Source organism: Myxocyprinus asiaticus, chromosome 42 (genome assembly GCF_019703515.2).
Source record: "Myxocyprinus asiaticus isolate MX2 ecotype Aquarium Trade chromosome 42, UBuf_Myxa_2, whole genome shotgun sequence".
NCBI lineage: Eukaryota > Metazoa > Chordata > Actinopteri > Cypriniformes > Catostomidae > Myxocyprinus > Myxocyprinus asiaticus.
Window position 1 is genome coordinate 12880150 of NC_059385.1, and position 21408 is coordinate 12901557.

General features: G+C 38.5%; 1 protein-coding gene across 5 annotated transcripts in view; it reads right to left on the bottom strand.

Annotated features, from left to right (window-relative positions):
* ntm (neurotrimin) overlaps window positions 1-21408 on the bottom strand; it is a 467252-nt gene that overhangs the window by 21210 nt on the left and 424634 nt on the right. For all 5 annotated transcript variants that reach the window (XM_051683516.1, XM_051683513.1, XM_051683514.1 and 2 more), the window contains one exon: window positions 625-756. In XM_051683516.1, coding sequence (XP_051539476.1) covers window positions 625-756 — 132 coding nt within the window. The remainder of the gene's footprint in view (window positions 1-624; window positions 757-21408) is intronic.

The window sequence follows — 21408 nt, forward strand, 5'->3', positions numbered from 1 at the left end:
AACAATGCAACTGCAATTATATAAGTAATCAAATCAAAGATTAATAAAAATATATAGTATACATTCAGTGGTGTCCAAAAGTGTCAGATCTCTAGTGAAAATGTATACATTTATTACAGATTTGTCAATAACAAAATATATTATTAACATAATAATTTGAGTAGAAAGTTTAATTGTAAAATGCACACGGATTTCAAAACTTCTACGCATTTAGTATGCTCCCCTTTTACTTAGTAACAGCATGCACTTGAGCTAGCATGGACTCCACAAGTTTGTACAAAGCCTGAAGATTCATATTAACTCAGTATGAATTGAGAATGTTCAAAAGAGCATATGGTGTGCAGAATCAAGGGAATCTGACTTTTTGTACAAAAGGGTTAACATTGTCAGTCATAAATTTGCTTCCATTTCCTTAGTTACCTAGACATAGTGCAAAATCCTGAATATTTCTTCTTCATTTGATGTATTTTACATTTTCTCAAAATTCTAAATCTTTGTTTATTTAAAAAAACAAAAGAAAAAAAGAAAAAAGATTTTCAGTGTGGTCAAAGACTTTTAAATCTCACTGTAGGTTATGTAAATGTATGTGTAGCATATGTTGATGTAAATTCATGAGGCACTTACAGTTTACCGTGAGTTCAACTGTCTGTGTGTCCACAGCAATGTCATTAGCTGCAGTGCACTCATAGGTTCCTGCTCTCTGTCTGGTGATGAAGGGGATCTCCAAAACCTCAATGTCTGAGCTGAGGCCATCATCTGAATGAGGAAAAAAGAAAATATGACTTAGTAGATGTGCAAGATCAAGTCGCTTAACGTAATTTAAGTACTTCATCAAAAACATCGTCCCCCGATTCTACTCTACAGCGGCACTGCAAAAGAAATCGTATTTTACCCGAGTTGTAAGCTTGCAGTCTACTTGCAACTGAAAGTAATGAGTGAAAAAGGCCAGACATCTGAATCACATACCAAACCAGGTCATCATGTCCGACTGAAAATGAATGAAGTACAGTTCATGCAAAAACAGAATTCTATAGGAAACACTGATAAGCTTAGGGCCTGGAACAACACTCCTATTAAGCACTCATTTCCCATATTGTAGGGTTTGTGTTAAAGTAAGGCTATAACTGATTGGCAAAAGAAATTATGTTGACCCATGAACATACTTAAATCATGTTATGTTGCATGGGTTTCATTACATGCTGCCTTGAACATAAACACAGAAGAACAGGAATGTTTTGGATTTTTCAAAGGTAAGCTTCAGAACCGTCACATTCATATTTTGTTTAGTTACAATAAATAACTGTAGAGAATGTTGATACCCCTCTTTAGAAATTCAAACGTCACCTTCCCTGAAATACTCAACACTTGTTGAAAATTGCACAGCTGCTTTGAAGTATTCGCATGCACACTGTAGTCAAACCATTAAAACATACGGCACCTTTTCATGTTTGCTAACTCCAGACCGGGAAAAAACTGTAAGTGGAAAAGGATCCTTGCGATGCAGTTCTCAATGTCAAAAACTAATACAGGGTTGACTTATATAAATAAATAAATAACGTTCCCAATGTAGTTTCTGACTACAAAATAACACACCATATTCACTTAAGTATGCTGTGAAAGACAATGTATCACACCTGTGAGAGCCTGTTAACAAGAAAGACAGAGGCTCTTCCTTTTTCCTGATGAAGAGTGTCAACAGAGCGCTCTGAAGAAAGTAGCTCATTACCGATCAACACTCAACACACCTCAATGCATACTGTAGAAGAGCAGTGTACTGGAGTTTATGCAAAAAGGGCCCTGCATACATTGGCGGCGAAAAGTTTGGAATAATGTACAGATTTTGCTGTTTCGGAAGGAAATTGGTACTTTAATTGACCAAAGTGGCATTCAACTGATTACAAAGTATAGTCAGGACATTACTGATGTAAAAATCAGCACCATCACTATTTGAAAAAAGTCATTTTTGATTAAAACTAGACAGGCCCCATTTCCAGCAGCCATCACTCCAACACCTTATCCTAGAGTAATCATGCTAAATTGCTAATTTGGTACTAGAAAATTCACTTGCCATTATATCAAAACACAGTTGAAAGCTATTTGGTTCGTTAAATGCAGCTTAATATTGTCTTTGTGTTTGTTTTTGAGTTGCCACAGTATGCAATAGACTGGCATGTCTTAAGGTCAATATTAGGTCAAAAATTACAAAAAGGAAACAGCTTTCTCTAGAAACTCATCAGTCAGTCATTGTTTTGAGAATGAAGGCTATACAATGCTTGAAATTGCCAAAAAACTGAAGATTTCATACAAAGGTGTACACTACAGTCTTCAAAGACAAAGGACAACTGGCTCTAACAAGGACAGAAAGAGATGTGAAAGGCCAGATGTACAATTAAACAAGAGGATAAGTACATCAGAAACTCTAGTTTGAGAAATAGATGCCTCGCATGTCCTCAGCTGACAGCTTCATTGAATTCTACCTGCTCAACACCAGTTTCATGTACAACAGTAAAGAGAAGACTCAGGGGTGCAGGCCTTATGGGAAGAATTGCAAAGAAAAAGCCACTTTTGAAAACAGAAAAACAAAAAGAAAAGGTTAGAGTGGGCAAAGAAACAGACATTGGACAACAGATAATTGGAAAAGAATGTTATGGATCTTAACCTCATTGAGCATTTGTGGGATCAGCTAGACTGTAAGGTGTGTGACAAGTGCCCGACAAGACAGCCATGTCTATGGCAAGTGCTACAGGAAGCATGGGGTGAAATGTCACCTGAGTATCTGGATAAACTGACAGCTAGAATGCCAAGGATCTGCAAAGCTGTCATTACTGCACATGGAGGATTTGTTGATGAGAACTCTTTGAAGTAGTTTAAGAAGTTCTGAATTTTTTTGTAATAGTAATTTTTCACATTATGAATGTCCTGACTATACATTGTGATCAGTTGAATGCCACATTGGTGAATAAAAGTACCAATTTCTTTCCATTAGAGCAAAATCTGTACATTATTCCAAACTTTTGTCCACCAGTGTAATTCTGTTGTTTTACAGCAAAAAAGTCAATTTTAAAGTCCAATATTTCAGTGGTTCTTAACAGGTGGGTCGTAGGTCTGTTCTTATCGTGGACAGCAGGGGAAAAACAACATGATCACGTGGGAACTCAACAAGCTGCAAACGAATGTTCCGGTATCGACACCATTCCGACGAATTGCTGACGAGCAGCATCCCCTATAAGGGATTTTATTATCAACTGAAATGCATTTACTTTTTCTTGTGGTGCAGCTGAGCAACCTCAGAGATGTGGGTTCTGGTCCCATGGGAATCAGGAAACATTCACGTTCACATAATCAATGATGAGCATGATTCAGACGTTGAATTTTCGATCTACTGATGGTTAGGTTTAAGGTTTGGGTTGGGGCATGGAGTTAGTAAAAATGCATTCTTGTTAAATGTATTGCATCATTTAAAATTAAAAACACAACACACTATTGGTGCCACTTTGCAGTGTTAATCTCGTCAATGAAATTACTGACGAAAATGTTAATTGTCTATTTCGTTAACAATAGAGCACAACAGTCTGTTTCCAGAAGTAAAATTCCCATAAAATTTTTCCATAGACAAACTGTTTTCAACGATAGCTTATAAAAATTCTCAAGACAGACCTACAATGAGCTCCGAGGTTGTTTATCGATGGTATATGCTTCTGTTGAAGCCATCTGTCTGTGTTATTTCAACTGCATTGTTTAAATAGCGTGTTTAATAGTGGAATTCCTGGTAAACAACTACATTACACACTGCAAGTGATGTAATCAAGTCGGTCTCCCTTTACCCTTAAACTACTTATCTAATTGTACATGTCGGAATATTTTGCAATAAATGTAAAATATATTGTTTCTATACTTATAATCAACAACCTAAAATCAATAGTTTGATATATTCCCATAATTTTTTATCTAATTACATCATTTGCAATGCTTCATGGGATTGTAGTTTGTACCATTGTGAAAGACGGTAAGTACACAGCCTTGAACCTTTGTCTTTTTGTCTGATTTTCAAATACTTTTTTGCCGCAAAACAAAGTTTTTGATGTTATGATTCACCTCGGAGCTGGTTGGTGTGGTTCATGACTTATAACTCTATTGTGGCCTATGCAAAAAAGTAAATGGGAAAAATACTTCCGGAACCCAGATGCTGAAAAAGTGGGCGGGGCACTGTTGCACTATATAAAGAAGACAAGATGAAAATATGCATCATAACGATAATTATCATAAATGAATATTTTGATTAAAACATACGGTTGTTAAAAATATGATGAGAACGAGATAAATCAGATATATCCACAACATAGATATAATATTTCAACTTGATCTGCACCGAAACACACAGGTGAACTTGACTAAGTTACATGTTAGTCAGAATTCGTATCTCACATTTTTAATAAGCCATTGCTGTAGCAATGTGCAATACACAGCAAAGAATCCTAAATAGTCTCTAAAACAGAACAGGAATAACACTGAAAATGTGTTCTCTAAAACAATGCAGATTCCACAACACAGTAACTAAACAGTTCCTAATACTTCAGTATACAAAGTACTCTTTGTAGCTTGAGCATCAGAGATATGATTTATTCTTCATGTAACTTGTTCAGTTTGATGTGTCTCAATGAAAATGTATACTGTTGGTGTTGTAAAGGGTACGCTCTACAGAAAAGTTGACAGACGGTGTTTGCTACACAATCCAGCAGAAAGGAAATATGGCACTTTGGCATCAGGTGCATTGTGGAATGTTTTCCATCAAGGGGAAGATGACAAAATGGGACAGTTTATTTCCATCAGGGCCTCAGAGTTTCACGGCTGCCATAGAGGATTGCATCAAAGCAGGAGACTTGAAGAATGACATCTCAGGCTTTTTCTTTGTCAATGTACTGCTGAAGCATGTTTATTATTCATGTTTCTAATGCAACCACTTTTGTGTTTTTATGGTCCCTGATGCATTAGTGTCAGTAAATTTTAAGCCTTTATAGGCTTTGATTTGTGATATTATCAGAAGTCAAAATAAAGTGCTTCTTGAGCTGAAATGGTACAATGGTCGTCTTGAGTGTCATAAAACAAAGAACAAAGACCAAGCATCTCTATTAACAGGCTCAGACAAAGGAGAAACCAAACACACAAAATCTTCTGGCTATACATTTGAAAAAGTTTGTATTTTTAATGTTTAATGTTTAATGTTTACGAATAGGCTCCATTCATTTCTTTTGTAAGTGCCTTGCTGTAACCCACATTTTAAATTAAATTATTTTTTGTGGTTATCAACATTATGCTGTCGACTGAGCTTAACTTTAAACCCAGAATTTTTATTCTAATGTAATGTAAATTCATTAATTAAACTATAGGAAATGATAGGAAGGCACACATAAATAAAAGCATCAGTGCAATACCATGACACAAATAATCAGAGTATATTGATATATGATTGTAATGGCATAGCCCTACTCTCTGGAACTAATCTAGAAATAATTTACATCGTTATGAACAAAAGCTCTAGAGCTATTAGTCTGTGCTGCCTGTATATTGCAGACCTGTAGGTAAATCGAGGATTGGTGGTGTAGTGGGCTAAAGCACATAACTGGCAATCAAAAGGTTGCTAGTTCAATTCCCCATAACCATTGTGTCCTTGAACAAGGCACTTAACTCCAGGTTGCTCCAGGGGGATTGTCCCTGTAATAAGTGCACTGTAAGTCGCTTTGGACAAAAGCGGCTGCCAAATGCAAAAATGTAAATGTAAATGTGTTGCTCAGCTCAGTAAGACTGTAAAGTACTGCAGCAAAGCTGAGAGCAGGGCACCATAACTGCAGGGCTGTTTTACACTCACACACACAACCACAGAGAGAATGGAGGCAGAGCTGGGCAATGGATCAATCCTGGCACAGCTGAATGTGTCATCTTATGAGGAACAGGTTTTCCATCTGATCCCTCCAGAGCACTAGGGCAGGAACGCCATTACCAAACCATTTGATTTCCTAGTGAAGTGGGGAGCTCAGTACAGTTCTGTATATGAACCAAATGCTAGACTTGATTGCCTCAGAAGTCAGTACTTCAGATCAATGTAATTATCATTATAAAAACTAAAATGATACCTAATTAAAAATATTTTCTTTAACTAAAAAAAAAAAAAAAAAAAAAAAATTATGCACTTTTAAACACAATTAAATGATATTAGTCAACACATTTGTTTCAGCCCTAGAATACTAAAAATAAAAACTAAACTGATTGAAATGTTAATCATACTATAAAGTGTTCATTTTTATTAACCTAAGAAAGTTAACTGATTAACGCTGGGTGCTGCCATGTATGCTTGATGTCATACACTCGCACCCTGAAACCAGAGTTGTAGATTTCCACTCAGGTTTCCAGGTTGGAAGTCTGACTGCAAGTGGTGTTCCATTTTTCAATAAGGAAGTTGGAAATTCCAACTTTTCAAATCTAACGCAACACAAAATGCATAAGAAAAAAGTCTGCTTGATTTTTTATGGGCATAAATGCAGGATGACAACATTGATATCTGGGATAATTTTTTCAGGCAAGTACAGCACTCTGGATTGGGTTTCATGAACACATCAGATCACAGTTCAGTCAGTGAAGAATTCATTGATGTAACCTGTTAATTAAAAACAACAAATCTATAAACTGACATAAAAGCACAGATTTTACCTCGCACAAAGCATCCTTTCATGCATCATCTACTTGAAGAAAAATAAACATAGATCGTGTGAGTAACACATATGCCCTGCAGATATTTATTGTCTTTATTCAGTTCTTGTTCAGAGATTCTTGTCAGCAAAGATAATTCATTTTGACAGGCTTGCTTTGATTCTAGCCATCAAATATCCTTCTGTCCCTTAGTCCTTTGTTTGACTTAAAAATGAGAAGTGAAAGCCACATCAGTTACTAATGCTGAAATATGCTTTCATGAGCGTGTGTGAGTGCAAAAGAATTTGCTTGGTAACAAAACATTCTGTCATGTGACTGAACATCGTGCGTTTCAGTAAATTCAACTCTTTAACATGGACAAGATGAAGCACTGTGCCGTATTCTATTTGAGAGACAATACACAGCTGTAAAGAATAAAAATGAAAAGATGAATGCACAGCGGCATGCGTTAGCATGGGGTAGTTTGCAATTATGCAAACAGTACATTTCAGGTGGCATCTGGGGTGGCCAATCAAATTTTAGGGCAGGCCAGGGCCACCCCATGCCACCCATCTGGACATGCCCCTGAACAGCAAGCCACTCTGAGATCCTAACTGAAATTGCCATAGTAACCAAGCAGATAAGATAGGATTCTAAATTTTGGATCTTTCTGTAATATGCCCCCTGGAAAATATGTCCCAAAATGTGGGGCTGCACTTTTCCTAACCAAAAGAAAACATAACCATTTATTTCTCTTTAAATAAATGCTTTACACAATAAAATGGTTGAGAAAAACATCCACTTCAGACACTTGGAGAACTTCAGAAACCAAACAACAACAGTTAAAGTGCTCCCCAGACAGCGCAGATTCACTGGCTTACCTGCATGTCAATTCGCATTGGACTACCTTTACCTGTTTGTTTTATATTTATTTTTTATTTTTATTTTTAGGGCATTTGATAGAAGATACGGTTCTGAAATCTTTAGTGGCACGGGAACGCTCAATTCCTAATAAGTACTGATATGACCGTTTCGGATGGGATTAAAATCAATGAGAGGCTCTAGTAATTATTACATTGCCCCACATCCTTGTATGAACGTGTATGTTATCACATGGCTTGTTGGTACATGGCTGTGACTTTACAGATGGTGTCAGAGAATTAATATTAGGAAGGGGATGCATTTTTTTTGCTATTTGTTTACCTTGGCCTGTGCTGTTCGATGATATTATCATCCCTTCCTCACCTTTTCACCTTCTAGCAGGTGAGTAAACTTTTCTTATGGGCTGACAGACAGCAGCAGAGGTGGTGAGTGGTGGGGCAGTGAGGGGGAAAGCTTAGCAAAGAGAAAAAAGCACCACTGAGAATGCTGGAATGAACTATTCTCTCATTATTCTTCACAAGTTTCTCATGACAGAAAAAGCACGAAGCACAGCAATGATCAGTTTCATAAAACTTTAAGCTAAGACTGTTTAGAGGGACACGGCTCGTAAAATCGGGAATGACATCTGTCTCAATTAACTGTAATTTCTTGACACGTGGTTCTACCTTGTTGTATTGAAGGCCTGCCTTCAACTTGGGAAATGACCAGTCATAGTTCAGAATTTCAGGTGGCATCTTGGGTGGCAAATCAAATTTTAGGAGAGGCCAGGGCCACCCCATGCCACCAATCTGGACATGCCCCTGAACGGCATGCCACTCTGGGAAATGTTGCTGCAAATTTGCTGCAAGTTCATGTTGTCATATTTCACATTTTGATGTTTGTCAGTTGTGGCAAAATGTCAATTTTCACCAAGAGTTTGCTTTAAGGCTACTAGTAATGTGCTGCAAACTTCTGGCAAACATTTCAGGGGGAAAGGGTTTTGTTTGCTAAAATTAAGCATAAATTAATGCCAAGTTTGCAAAGGATTTTATCTATCTATGCCATTCCAAATGTATTCATTGCACTCTATATTTTTGTCATCCAAAAACACCCTAGAAAATAATTGGAGTTAGCACAGGACCGATGAGGGGAGGGCGAGAGAAAGAGGACAGGAGAGAGGGAGATCGGCAGAGTAGAACTGTATTAGGAATTAGCGCTGCTGCTAAGCAGATCATTTGGTTTCTGAAATGAGCTGCTAAACTCCAACACACTGCAGTCTAGCAGCCTCATTACAAAGATGGTTATAAACAGGATTAATACAATCACATCTCAATAAAAAACCTGAAGAAATGTGCTCCTCTCTTCAGCAAGCCAAAACGCTAATTCTCACTGATGCATTAGGAGTGTTAGCTCCTGGGACACAGTTGCTCATTAAACACAATGTTTATTTAAGTCGATTAAACAGTAGCAATGATAAATTTGTAACATTATTGACCCTGTTCTTAACCCAACGATAAAACAGCTCAGTAAAACAACAACACACATGTTTGCTCCTCTCCTAGCCTCAATGCAACACAAATGTCGCTTGCGCTGATCACCAGGCTGCATTTTACACAGAGAGGGAAATAGGGGATTGGGTGAATATCCTTTTTTGAGGATTGAAAAATAAGTAAACAAACCTCCCCACCAAAGGCATTTGCGCTGATCACATGAAAGAGACACCGCACACAGCCCAGCAAATAATTTCATTCAAGTATGTAATGTGTATATTAGACAGTCTCAGGGGATAATAAGATTACTATCTTGGATTTATACTTTATTTTTAAGTATAAATGAAACGTTTCTTTGAACATGGATGGCAGAATATTGGTTGTTTTCCATATATTCTGCAAATGGTGAAAAACTGAATATACAGTATATTAAGACAGGCTACTATTATATAAGCATGTGATGGTATTTAGTTATCCGGAATATCATGGTAATTAACATACACAATATTGTTATCGTAGGCACTTCATAAATAAATCTTCATAAATAATTCTAGATAACCATTTAGCCAAATTGTTTTGATTTTTCTGATCGCACAGTAGTTTTTATCCCATCAACGAATCAAGATTCACAACACTGCGTGTATGCAGCACAAATGACACATGCACACTCTGATGTAAACAAACCAGCATGGACTAGGAGCATGGTTGAAGGAGGAACACAACCGACCCTTTATCTGACTTCTAATAGGGTTAAGTCAGAGGTGTAGAAGTATTTTGGGTTCCATAAAAATGCATAGGGAATGTTGGTGGAAGATGGTTCTCATTGCGAGACAATCATCCTGTGCAATTCAGTGAGATAAAAGGTAAGTTGGCAGTTCTGCTCGTTTTTCCAAACTGTTTTTGAAAACTGAAAGTCAACACTTTAAGCGACACCTATCTAAGACAACTAAGATGACAAAGAAATTGAACTGTTGTTGCCATTTGCAGATGCTTTCAAGTGCCCGAAGAGTAGTTCGCTAAAAATCCGCTAGCTACACAGTAATGTTTGCGTCTCGTAGTAACAACTCAAATACAGTTGAAATAAGCTAACACTAAGTCCTGTAATTAATAATAGCAATATGGCACAATGATGATTTCAATATTAAGTTCAAGTTCGAACACAACGCAATCATACGTTGCCATGCAGTGAGAGAGAAATTGCAGTTATAAATGTGTAGCTAGCGCCCGCTACATATTAGCAACTGGCTTGCTATCCCGAAAAACATGCTATTTTATAGCAATAATAATATTGTTGTAAATATTAAGACATCAACTAAATGTTATATTTGGCTATGAATCTATGGTGTTGATGGTAGTTTTTTAAATGTTCAGGGCTCAATGGTTGGTATGTGCGTGTGTGTGGAAGGGTTTGGGTGGTTTACGAGGACTTTTTTTTAGGTTACTAACTGGTAATTACAAGGGTATTATGCTATAAATGTGGTTTATGAGGACATTTCTTGTGTCCCCATAATTCAAATCGCTTAAAAAACATTCTAAACGTATTTTTTTTTTTTGAAAATGTAAAAATGCAGAAAGGTTTTTGTGAGGGTTAGGGGTAGGGTTAGGGTTAGGGGATATAATCTATAGTTCGTACAGTATAAAATGCATTATGTCTATGGACAGTCCTCACAAGGATAGCTGCAACAACATGTGTATGTGTGTGTGTGTTAGGGGGAGGGGGGGGGGGGTTGATGGCAAGTTCCACTGTGACAGCTTACTCCATACAGTGTGACAACATGTCCCACTATTGGGGAAAGTTGTCACAAAAGGTAAACGTGTATTTTATGAACTTTATCTTTTCTTTTTATTCAGGGTAATAATGGTGAAAAATGTTTAATAGCTCCAATATAATTAATTTAATTTACATGTATGCATGTGACATACACATTTAAAGCAACATACAAAGAAATCAAACTACAACAGTATGAGCATTCCATGGGATTCAAATCCATGATATTGACATTTCTAGCATCATGCTCTCCATTTGAGCTATAGTGCAAGAACATTTTTTAAATCTTTGGGGAAAAAGAAATAAATTCATTAATACTATTTAATACTGGTTTCAACTAGGGCTGAAACGATTACTCGATGTTATCGACAATGTCGACAATAAAAAATTGTCAACCAAAATGTTCACTGTCGAATAGTCATTTGATCTTATTTAACACAACATGAGATCATTTGAAATGCTAATGCTGATGAGGGAGAGCAGCACTTCAGCTCACGCTTGATTAAGAAGAGGAAGAAAACACAGCTCACAGTCCAGATGCACTCCAAACTTTCCAAACAGATTAAGGTGATGTAGATTGCAAAGTATGAGGGAATTATAATACAAAAATACAAAATAATTAAATACAGAAGCAGTGTCGTCATGAAATAAAGCCATACCTGACTTTGAATAAGCATGAGAGAGTTTCACATTTCTCCCAGCTGATACACTGCCTCATGATGGCTCGCAACGTAGTGAATCATAATATATGTGTCACGGTGTGTATCTTATCATGAAGAAAATCGGATATTTGAGCTCTATTAAGCAGAGAGAGTTTGTTTTTTGTGAGTTAAAGATGAATTGTTTTTTTTTTTTTTTTGGTTTGTTTTCCATTATAAATATATAAAAATCCTTACGTACATTTACTTTAGGAGCTATACTGCAGAAGAAAACAAAATATTGGAGAATGTTGAATATAATATTCAATCTTTAAATATTTTAAAACATCTAAAAATCCTTAAAACAAGAAACATTTACCTGAGAAGCAACATATAATATATTTAGACTTGCTTTCAGATAATGTATCTTGAATATAAGTATATTTTGTCTTTAATGCACTGGCAAAAGTTTGAACAAATGAAAAAATACACATATTCAAAATACACTTATATTCAAGATAAATTCTCTGATACATTCTCTGAAAGCAAGTCTAAATATATTATATGTTGATTCTCAAGTAAATTTATCTTGTTTTAAATGTGTTTAGATCATTTTAAATTAAAAACAAGACAAAAACACTTGATAACAATAGGATTTTTTGCAGTGATTTTTTTTATTTATTTTTTTATTAAACAATAGAAATCCAAGTATGTTTTCCTTGTAATTCAGTGAATGTCATTAAGATGTATTTTTAAAAGATGATTTTTCCCTCTTTATTGTTAGAAAGCACATTAAATACAACCTTTTAACTCGGGGCACAAGCAGAATCGTCGGTTAAGAGTTAATGATTAATCATTGGAATAATCACCTGAATAGTTGAATAATCATTCTAATAATCGTTAGATTAGTCGATTATCAAAATAACTGTTAGTTGCAGCCTTAGTTTCAACAATTTAAAAGTTAGACATTAATATAAGATGAAAAAAAAAAAAAAAAAAAAAAAATTCACCTGTGCCCTGAGGGATAGCTAGTAATCTGCTGTGCAAATACAGGAGCAATGCATATGTGAAAATGCATTTACAAGAGTTTCCCCCAAGCACATTCAAGAATCATTTGGATCTCGTGAGCAGCAACATAAATCACTAACGCTAGAAAGTGCAACACAGAGGTTTCTGGCTAAAGCACATACTGATGTCTAGCAAAACAAAAGAGCTGCAACATTCATGATTTCAGTAGACTTCAGGCTTCCAGATAATTAATTAATATTTCAAAGAGCCTTGATATTTTCATATTCACCAGGGTACACGACGCATCAGGGCACAAAATTTGACTTTTATCAAAAGTAATAACTTGCTCTACCTCTGAAATTACTTTCCTTTATGGATGACATCCCCAAGTCCACTTAACAGGTGCAAGCAGTGTTTTAGGAAGGGATTAGTGTTCCACAATTAACTGCAAACTCTACCATGGAACGCCCACTTTCCAATCAATTTGTGTCATAGTTGTGCCATATATGATTTTCATGTTGAATCTACAGTTTCGGACAGAAATTTGTCACATTAAGGACATAGAATAGGTTGCAAATGTCATTTCACATTGACTTGATTTATTAATCTTTTCTGTACTGTCCTGTACGCTCACAATATACCAAATCATTCTACATGAAGGTGAACTCTAAAAGTTAAATCATTAAAGCACAAATAACTTTGTTACTACATCTTTCCTTAATGAGAATGGATGAGAGCGGGGCCTGACTGCTCTCTCTAGATTAAGATCTAGATAAGCAAAAGCACTTGGGATGATCTTAATCTACAACAGTGGAACAAGCATGCAATGTGAGACTGGAGATACAGTATGGTATCACAAAATCTCTCAGTTTGTTTGGACAGTCCGGAGAAAGAGATGCGCAGCTTTGAAAGAAGTACCATTTAAAGGCCAGAGATGTATACAGTACTTACAGAACTAAGTACGACTGGCAGACTTATTTCAGCCATTTATTGAGACACCGAGGAAACGCTGTAGTAAATCTAAATGACAGCAGTACTGTCAAAGCACAGGGGAGCAGGTGTGCCTTCCATCAACAGGCTCTCCGTCTGTCTAATTTAAAATTTGAAAAGACAAACAAAACCCAAACAAGACAAAAAATCCTGGTGTCATCAAGATATTAAGAGCTTATCGCAGGGGGGTCTGAGTCTTAATTAAGTTTCACACATTGTTTGGATTGCTTCCAGCCCCATCAAGTTTCCTGGTTGCCAGCTCTTTGAAGATCATGGCAAGCTTTAACAAAAGCAAGTCAGATCTGACAGCCAACAAAGTGTTAAATTTATCAACCGACACACAAATATGCCGTTTGTTAATGGTGTAATGCTACTGGTGCCAACATCTGCCACCATCTCGAAGACTAATCTGAGCCACTTGTACATTTGTTTAGGACAAAGCATTGTTAAAGGAATAGTTCAGTCAAAAATGAAAATTCTGGCATTTTTAATAAACCCTCATGTTGTTCCAAACCCATTGGAATTTGTTATTTTTATGTGGAATGCAAATGAAAAAAGACACTATCCAGCTTTTGACATTTAACATCAGTTCATTTTGACCAGGGGCTGTCAAGCTCCAAAAAGGACAGAGAACATTATAAAACCAAGTCTTCTGAAGTCTTCTACCAATGCTGTTTTGGTAGCATTACAATTTTTAGAAACAGACAGGGGATATATATATATATATATATATATAGAACTGGATCGCTGATGCAATGGTAAACTGCCAGCAGGAGGTGAAGCAACCAGAAGCGTTCAAGCAGCCATATTGGTATGCCCAAACTGTTATAGAGCATCAGTGACTGACATGCGAAAACGCCCTCGTTTCACAGTCTCTGATCTCCGGATATGACAGTCGCATTTCACCCTCTAGTGACAATCGTGTTTAATGTTTAATTTGCTCATTATGGATAATAGTTGTTACGAGGGTGAAGATATATGCAGATTGCGATGTCAGTGCATTCGTGTGCAGCTTATCAGTACAGCACAAAGACCACCAAAGGAAATAGCAAACAATTCACAAGATCGTAATTTGTAATATCTGCTTCTTTCAGGGTGACAACACGTCCTTTCCCCTGGAGTGACAGACCGGGATTTCTAAATCGCCTTAAATGCCCGGGATTTGCCTGTTTTTATAGTGATGTGCACTCTGTAGTCATACATGGATACATGTCATAAATATGTGTTTGTTTGCCATTTAAACCTAGCGTATCAGTTTAATTTTAACCAGCTTTGCTTTGCGTGGAGAGAATGTGCGCTCTTATTCAATTGACCACGAGAAAAAGGCACTTTTTGGTGAAAACATAAAACAAGTAACTCTGAACAAACACTTTGATGTTCACAATAAATAAGTCTGAAAACGTCTGTTTGTATCTTACCTCAGTTTCAGTGAACTTATTTACATTCAGCTGATCTGTTCGCCGATGAAGTTTGTTTGAAGTATACTGTTTGATATAGATACACAACTCACTATGGCTTTCAAGAAACAGGAAGAATTCTCGGCTTTAAATAAAGAAATAATTACATTTGTAGTATGTTTGCATTGTAGGGATGTACATGCAGACTTCAGATATAAAATCTGTGATTTAATGACTAATGTTTACTCAATGAAACAAGATGACTTTTTATTAAATCAATGGGCATACTGGAATGTTTGGGCATAGCAATATGGAGGCGCAGTGGCTTCACTGTTATGTCATCAGCAATCCAGTTCTATATTATAAATCAGTGGTTGTATCCAGTGTTGGGTAAGTTACTCCAAAAAAGTAATTAATTACTAATGACTAATTACATCTTCTACATTGTAATTAGATTACTGTATGTAACAAGGCTAAGATGGGAAAGGAGGCGGCGGAAGCCGGCTGAACCGTCAGAATAATAGTTTAATGAAAACTTAAACAAAAAGACACAGAACACAAACGCACACACTGCAGCTGCGTGTGGCTCTCTCTCTCTCCCGAGCTGCCGCTTTCATAAAACCCATATCAACTTTGACCAGATGGACAATAAAAGTATAGACATCAAATTATTATTTTATTTCTTTCAAATAAATCCTATTACATCAAATAAATTATTCTTGAATTGTTCTTAAACTGTTCCTAAATGGTTAATAAAATCTGTAACTCAGAATCGATCACTTTCTTTATCATTTCTTCTCCAAGCAAGTACATTTGTTGCAAAAGGCTGTATGCCATGTAAGCAAAGTAAGCAACATTCATAACAGTATAGTAACAGTAAACAGTTTTAACAAGGCAGAGTGGCTCCTCAGCAAACCAGAGCAGAAGGAAAAAATATTGGCTTACCATTTATCATGCGCTGAAACTTTATTTGGGCTGAAACTTTTCAATTTGGAATCATGTGTAAAGGTGCAAAAATCATATGAAGTCCTCTTTGACCCCTGAACTTCAGAACATTGAATCCTAGTGACGCCTGTGCTAAAACAAGCTAGACGCAGAGCAATAAATGAATCAGAACGCAGGTGTCCCGAGGTGCATTTTTGGATAATAAAGCTCTTTTTAACTTGACACGGTGTCTAAAATTTGTCTGTCCTACACGATACTCTAAAGAAAAAGCAAGACGCGCTGCAGCAGTCAAAGATGTCCGTCTAGGGGGGCCTGGGTAGCTCAGCAAGTAAAGATGCTGACTACCACACCTGGAGTTCCAAGTTCGAATCCATGGCGTGCTGAGTGACTCCAGTCAGGCTTCCTAAGCAACCAGTTGCCACGTAGAGTCACGTTGGGTTAACCTCCTCGTGGTCACTATAATGTGGTTCTCGCTTTCGGTGGGGCGCATGGTGAGTTGTGCATGGATGCCGTGGAGAATAGCGTGAGCCTCCACACACGCTAGGCCTCCACGGTAACTTGCTCAACAAGCCCAAAATCAAATCAAATCAAATCAAATCACTTTATTGTCACACAGCCATATACACAAGTGCAATGGTGTGTGAAATTCTTGGGTGCAGTTCCGATCAACATAGCAGTCGTGACAGTGATGAGACATATACCAATTTACAATAACATCAAATTAACACAACACAATTTAAACATCTGTTATACACATAATTACACTCAACTTAAAACATCAAATTAACACAACACAATTTAAACATCTGTTATACACATAATTACACTCAACTTAAAACATCAAATTAACACAACACAATTTAAGCATCTGTTATACACATAATTACACTCAACAATATACAAATAATAACATACACTGTACAGCATACAATATGCTGTTTTTGTTTTTGTTTTTTGTTTTTTTGTTTTTTACTATATAGATACACATTATTCAATAAAAATTAAAAATTTAAATATATATAAAAAAAAAGTATATATATATATATATATATAGAATGTACAGTATTGTACTGTATTGACATTCAGGCTGTCAGTTGATAGTCAGTTGTTAAGAGAGACATAATATAATAATAGTAATATAATTTATGACAGTCCGGTGTGAGATAAAAGAGTAATAAAGTGCAGTGCTGATGTATTTTGATCGTGGGAGATCAAAAGTTCAAAAGTCTGATTGCTTGGGGGAAGAAGCTATCATGGAGTCGGCTGGTGCGGGTCCTGATGCTGCGATACCGCCTACCTGATGGTTGCAGTGAGAACAGCCCATGGCTCGGGTGGCTGGAGTCTCTGATGATCCTCCGAGCTTTTTTCACACACCGCCTTGTATATATTTCCTGGAGGGAGGGAAGCTCACCTCCGATGATGTGTTTGGCAGTTCGCACCACCCTTTGCAGTGCTTTGCGGTTGTGGGCGGTGCTATTGCCGTACCAGGCGGAGATACAGCCAGTCAGGATGCTCTCCACAGTGCAGGTGTAGAACCGTGTGAGGATGTGGCGGTTCATTCCAAACTTCCTCAGCCGTCTCAGGAAGAAGAGGCGCTGATGAGCCTTCTTCACAACGACTTCAGTGTGGACGGACCATGTGAGTTCCTCAGTGATGTGGACACCCAGGAACTTGAAGCTGCTGACTCTCTCCACTGGTGCTCCATTGATGGTGATGGGACTGTGTTCTCTGTCTTTTCTTCTGAAGTCCACCACAAGCTCCTTTGTCTTACTGACGTTGAGGGAGAGGTTGTGCTCCTGACACCAGTGTGTCAGAGTGTGCACCTCCTCTCTGTAGGCTGTTTCATCATTGTCAGTGATCAGACCTACCACCGTCGTGTCATCAGCAAACTTAATGATGGCATTGGAGCAATGTGTTGCCACACAGTAATGTGTGTACAAGGAATACAGTAGTGGGCTGAGAACACAGCCCTGCGGGGCTCCAGTGTTGAGGGTTAGTGATGAGGAGATGTTGCTGCCTATTCTAACCACCTGGCGTCTGCTTGACAGGAAGTCCAGGATCCAGCTGCACAGCGAGCTGTTTAAGCCCAGAGCCCGGAGTTTCTCATCTAGCTTGGAGGGCACTATGGTGTTGAATGCTGAGCTGTAGTCTACAAACAACATTCTCACATAAGTGTTCTTTTTTTCCAGGTGGGAGAGAGCAGTGTGTATTGTAGATGCAATGGCATCATCAGTGGAGCGGTTGTTGCGGTAAGCAAACTGCAGCGGGTCAAGATTGAGTGGCAAGACAGAGCAGATGTAATCTCTGATTAGTCTCTCAAAGCATTTGCTGATGATGGGGGTCAGAGCAACAGGACGCCAGTCATTTAAACAAGTTATTTTTGATTGTTTTGGAACAGGCACAATGGTGGATGTTTTAAAGCATGTGGGGACTACAGACAAAGAGAGGGAAAGGTTGAAAATGTCCGTAAAAACACCAGCCAGCTGGTTCACGCACGCTCTGATGACGCGGCCCGGAATGCCGTCTAGACCCGCGGCTTTGCGGATATTCACCCGTCGGAAGGATCGGGTTACATCCGCTACAGAGACGGAGAGTGAACTAACCTCTGTAGCTTCGGCCGTGAGAGCTCTCTCCATGAGGGCGGTGTTATTTCCCTCGAAACGAGCATAAAAAGTATTTAGCTCATCCGGTAGAGAGGCAGCGGTGTTCATGGCGGAGTTTTTATTCCCTTTAAAGTCCGTGATGATGTTAATTCCCTGCCACATATTTCTAGAGTTGGTGGTGTTAAACTGTCCTTCAATCTTGCTCCTGTACTGGCGTTTTGCTGTTTTGATAGTTTTTCGGAGGGCATAACTGGCTTGTTTATGCTCCTCCGCGTTCCCGGAATTAAAAGCGGAGGTCCGCACATTAAATGCCGCGCGAACATCGCTATTGATCCATGGCTTCTGATTCAGATAGATTGGTACAGTTCTGGTCGGAATCACTTCCTCTACGCACGTTCTGATGAAACACATTACGCTATCAGCGTAAAGCCGGAACATCTCCCAGTCCGTGTGATCAAAACAGTCTTGTAGCGTAGAGTCTGATTGGTCCGACCAGCACTGGATCGTTCTGAGGGTGGGTGCTTCCTGTTTCAATTTCTGCCTGTAAGCGGGCAGAAGCAGAATGGAAGAGTGGTCCGATTTGCCAAATGGTGGGCGGGGGAGGGATTTGTAGCCATCCCGGAACGGAGAGTAGCAATGATCCAAAACCCGGTCCCCTCGTGTGTTGAAACTAATGTGCCGGTGATATTTTGGTGCGACTGATTTTAAACTGGCTTTATTAAAGTCCCCGGTCACAATGAATGCGGCCTCAGGGTGCGCGGTTTCCTGCTCACTTATAATCCCATACAGTTCCTTGAGTGCCCGGTCTGTGTCGGCTTGTGGGGGAATGTACACAGCAGTGATAATGACCGCTGTGAATTCCCTCGGTAGCCAGAATGGTCGACACAGAAGCATAAGAAATTCCAGATCAGGAGAACAGAAAGACTTGATGGAATGTACGTTCCTCTGATCACACCAGGATTTGTTGATCATAAAACATACACCACCTCCTCTAGTTTTACCTGAGAGGTCTTTCGCTCTGTCCGCTCGGTGCATGGAGAACCCCGCGGGTTCAATGGCTGAGTCTGGAATCTCCGCAGACATCCAAGTTTCCATAAGGCAGATAATGCAGCAGTCCCTCGTCTCTCGTTGGAAAGAGATCCGCGCTTTCAGCTCGCAGAGCTTGTTGTCCAGAGACTGAACATTTGCCAGTAGAATAGTGGGTAGCGGGGGTCGATTTGCGCGGCGTCTTACTCTGATGAGAACGCCGGCTCTGTTTCCCCTTTTCCTCCTGCGTTTCCGCGGCCGTGCTGCCCAGACAAAGGGCTCCGCTTGCGTGTTTGTAAACAGCGGGTCGGCATTGAGGAATGTGAAGTCCGGTTTTCGGTGTGAGATCGCTGAACCAATGTCCAAAAGTGTTTGTCTGTCGTAGACAATAAGGCAGACAACATCCAAGACAAAAAACATAAGAATTGTAAACAAAACAAACAAAACATTGCTATGTTGTGTCGGAGCTCGCAACGCAGCAGCCATACTCGGCGCCATCTTGAGCCATGTGATAAGATGCGCGGATTGACGGTCTCAGATACGGAGGCAACTGAGATTCGTCCTCCTGACCCGGATTGAGGTGAGACACTACGCCACCACGAGGACTTAGAATGCAGTGGGAATTGGGCATTCCAAATTGGGGAGAAAAAAAAGACGTCCGTCTAGCACTTGATTACATCAGAAAACATTTGAAACACAGTGCACAGCCCCTGCAATCTCTCAAAATTTTATATTTATGTTGCCATGTCAAGTGCTTCAGATCTGCATTTGTCTTCTTATCTGCATTTGTCATAAACTTGTAGTAATGGGGATATTTCATTTTAGTAAAACAGCCACTCACATCTTCTGACCTCTTTTCACTTGAGCGATTTCTCAACATAGTGGTGCGAGCTCAAGCGCGCAGGCATATTGCCAATGCATTTAAAAGGGCGGCGTTGAATTAGAAAACAAATGCTATCATTAGATGTTAAATTTAGATTTTTCATTCAATATTGTTTTAGATAGAATTGTTGAAAGTCTATACAGTATGTAACAGTACAGTTGAAATTAGAAGTTTACATACATTTAGTTGAAGTCATTAAAACTAATTTTTTAACCACTCTACAGATTTAATATTAGCAAATTATAGTTTTGGCAAGTCATTTAGGACATCTACTTTGTTCCAAAATTCCACAAATTTATGTCAAGCCTTTAGACAATTAGCCAATTGGCTTCTGATAGGAGGTGTACTGAATTGAAGGTGTACCTGTGGATGTATTTTAAGGCCTACCTTCAAACTCAGTGCCATTTTGCTTGACATCATGGGAAAATCAAACTAAACTAGCCAAGACCTCAGAAAAAAAAAATGTGGAACTCCACAATTCTGGTTCATCCTTGGGAGCAATTTCCAAATGCCTGAAGGTACCACAATCATCTGTACAAACAATAGTACGCAAGTATAAACACCATGGGACCACACAGCCATCATACCACTCAGGAAGGAGACGCATTCTGTCTCCTAGAGATGAATGTAGTTTGGTGCGAAAAGTGCAAATCAATCCTAGAACAACAGAAAAGGACCTTGTGAAGATGCTGGAGGAAACAGGTACACAAGTATCTATATCCACAGTAAAACGAGTCCTATATCGACATAACCTCAAAGGCTGCTCAGCAAGGAAGAAGCCACTGCTCCAAAACCACCATAAAAATGCCATACTACAGTTTACAAGTGCACATGGTGACAAAGATCTTACTTTTTGGAGAAATATCCTCTGGTCTAATGAAACAAAAATTGAACTGTTTGGCCATAATGACCATCATTATGTTTGGAAGAAAAAGGATGAGGCTTGCAAGCCATAGAACACCATCCCATACGTGAAGCATGGGGGTGGCAGCATCATGTTGTGGGGGTGCTTTGCTGCAGGAGGGACTGGTGCACTTCACAAAATAAATGGCATCATGAGGAAGGAAAATTACGTGGATATATTGAAGCAACATCTCAAGACATCAGCCAGAAAG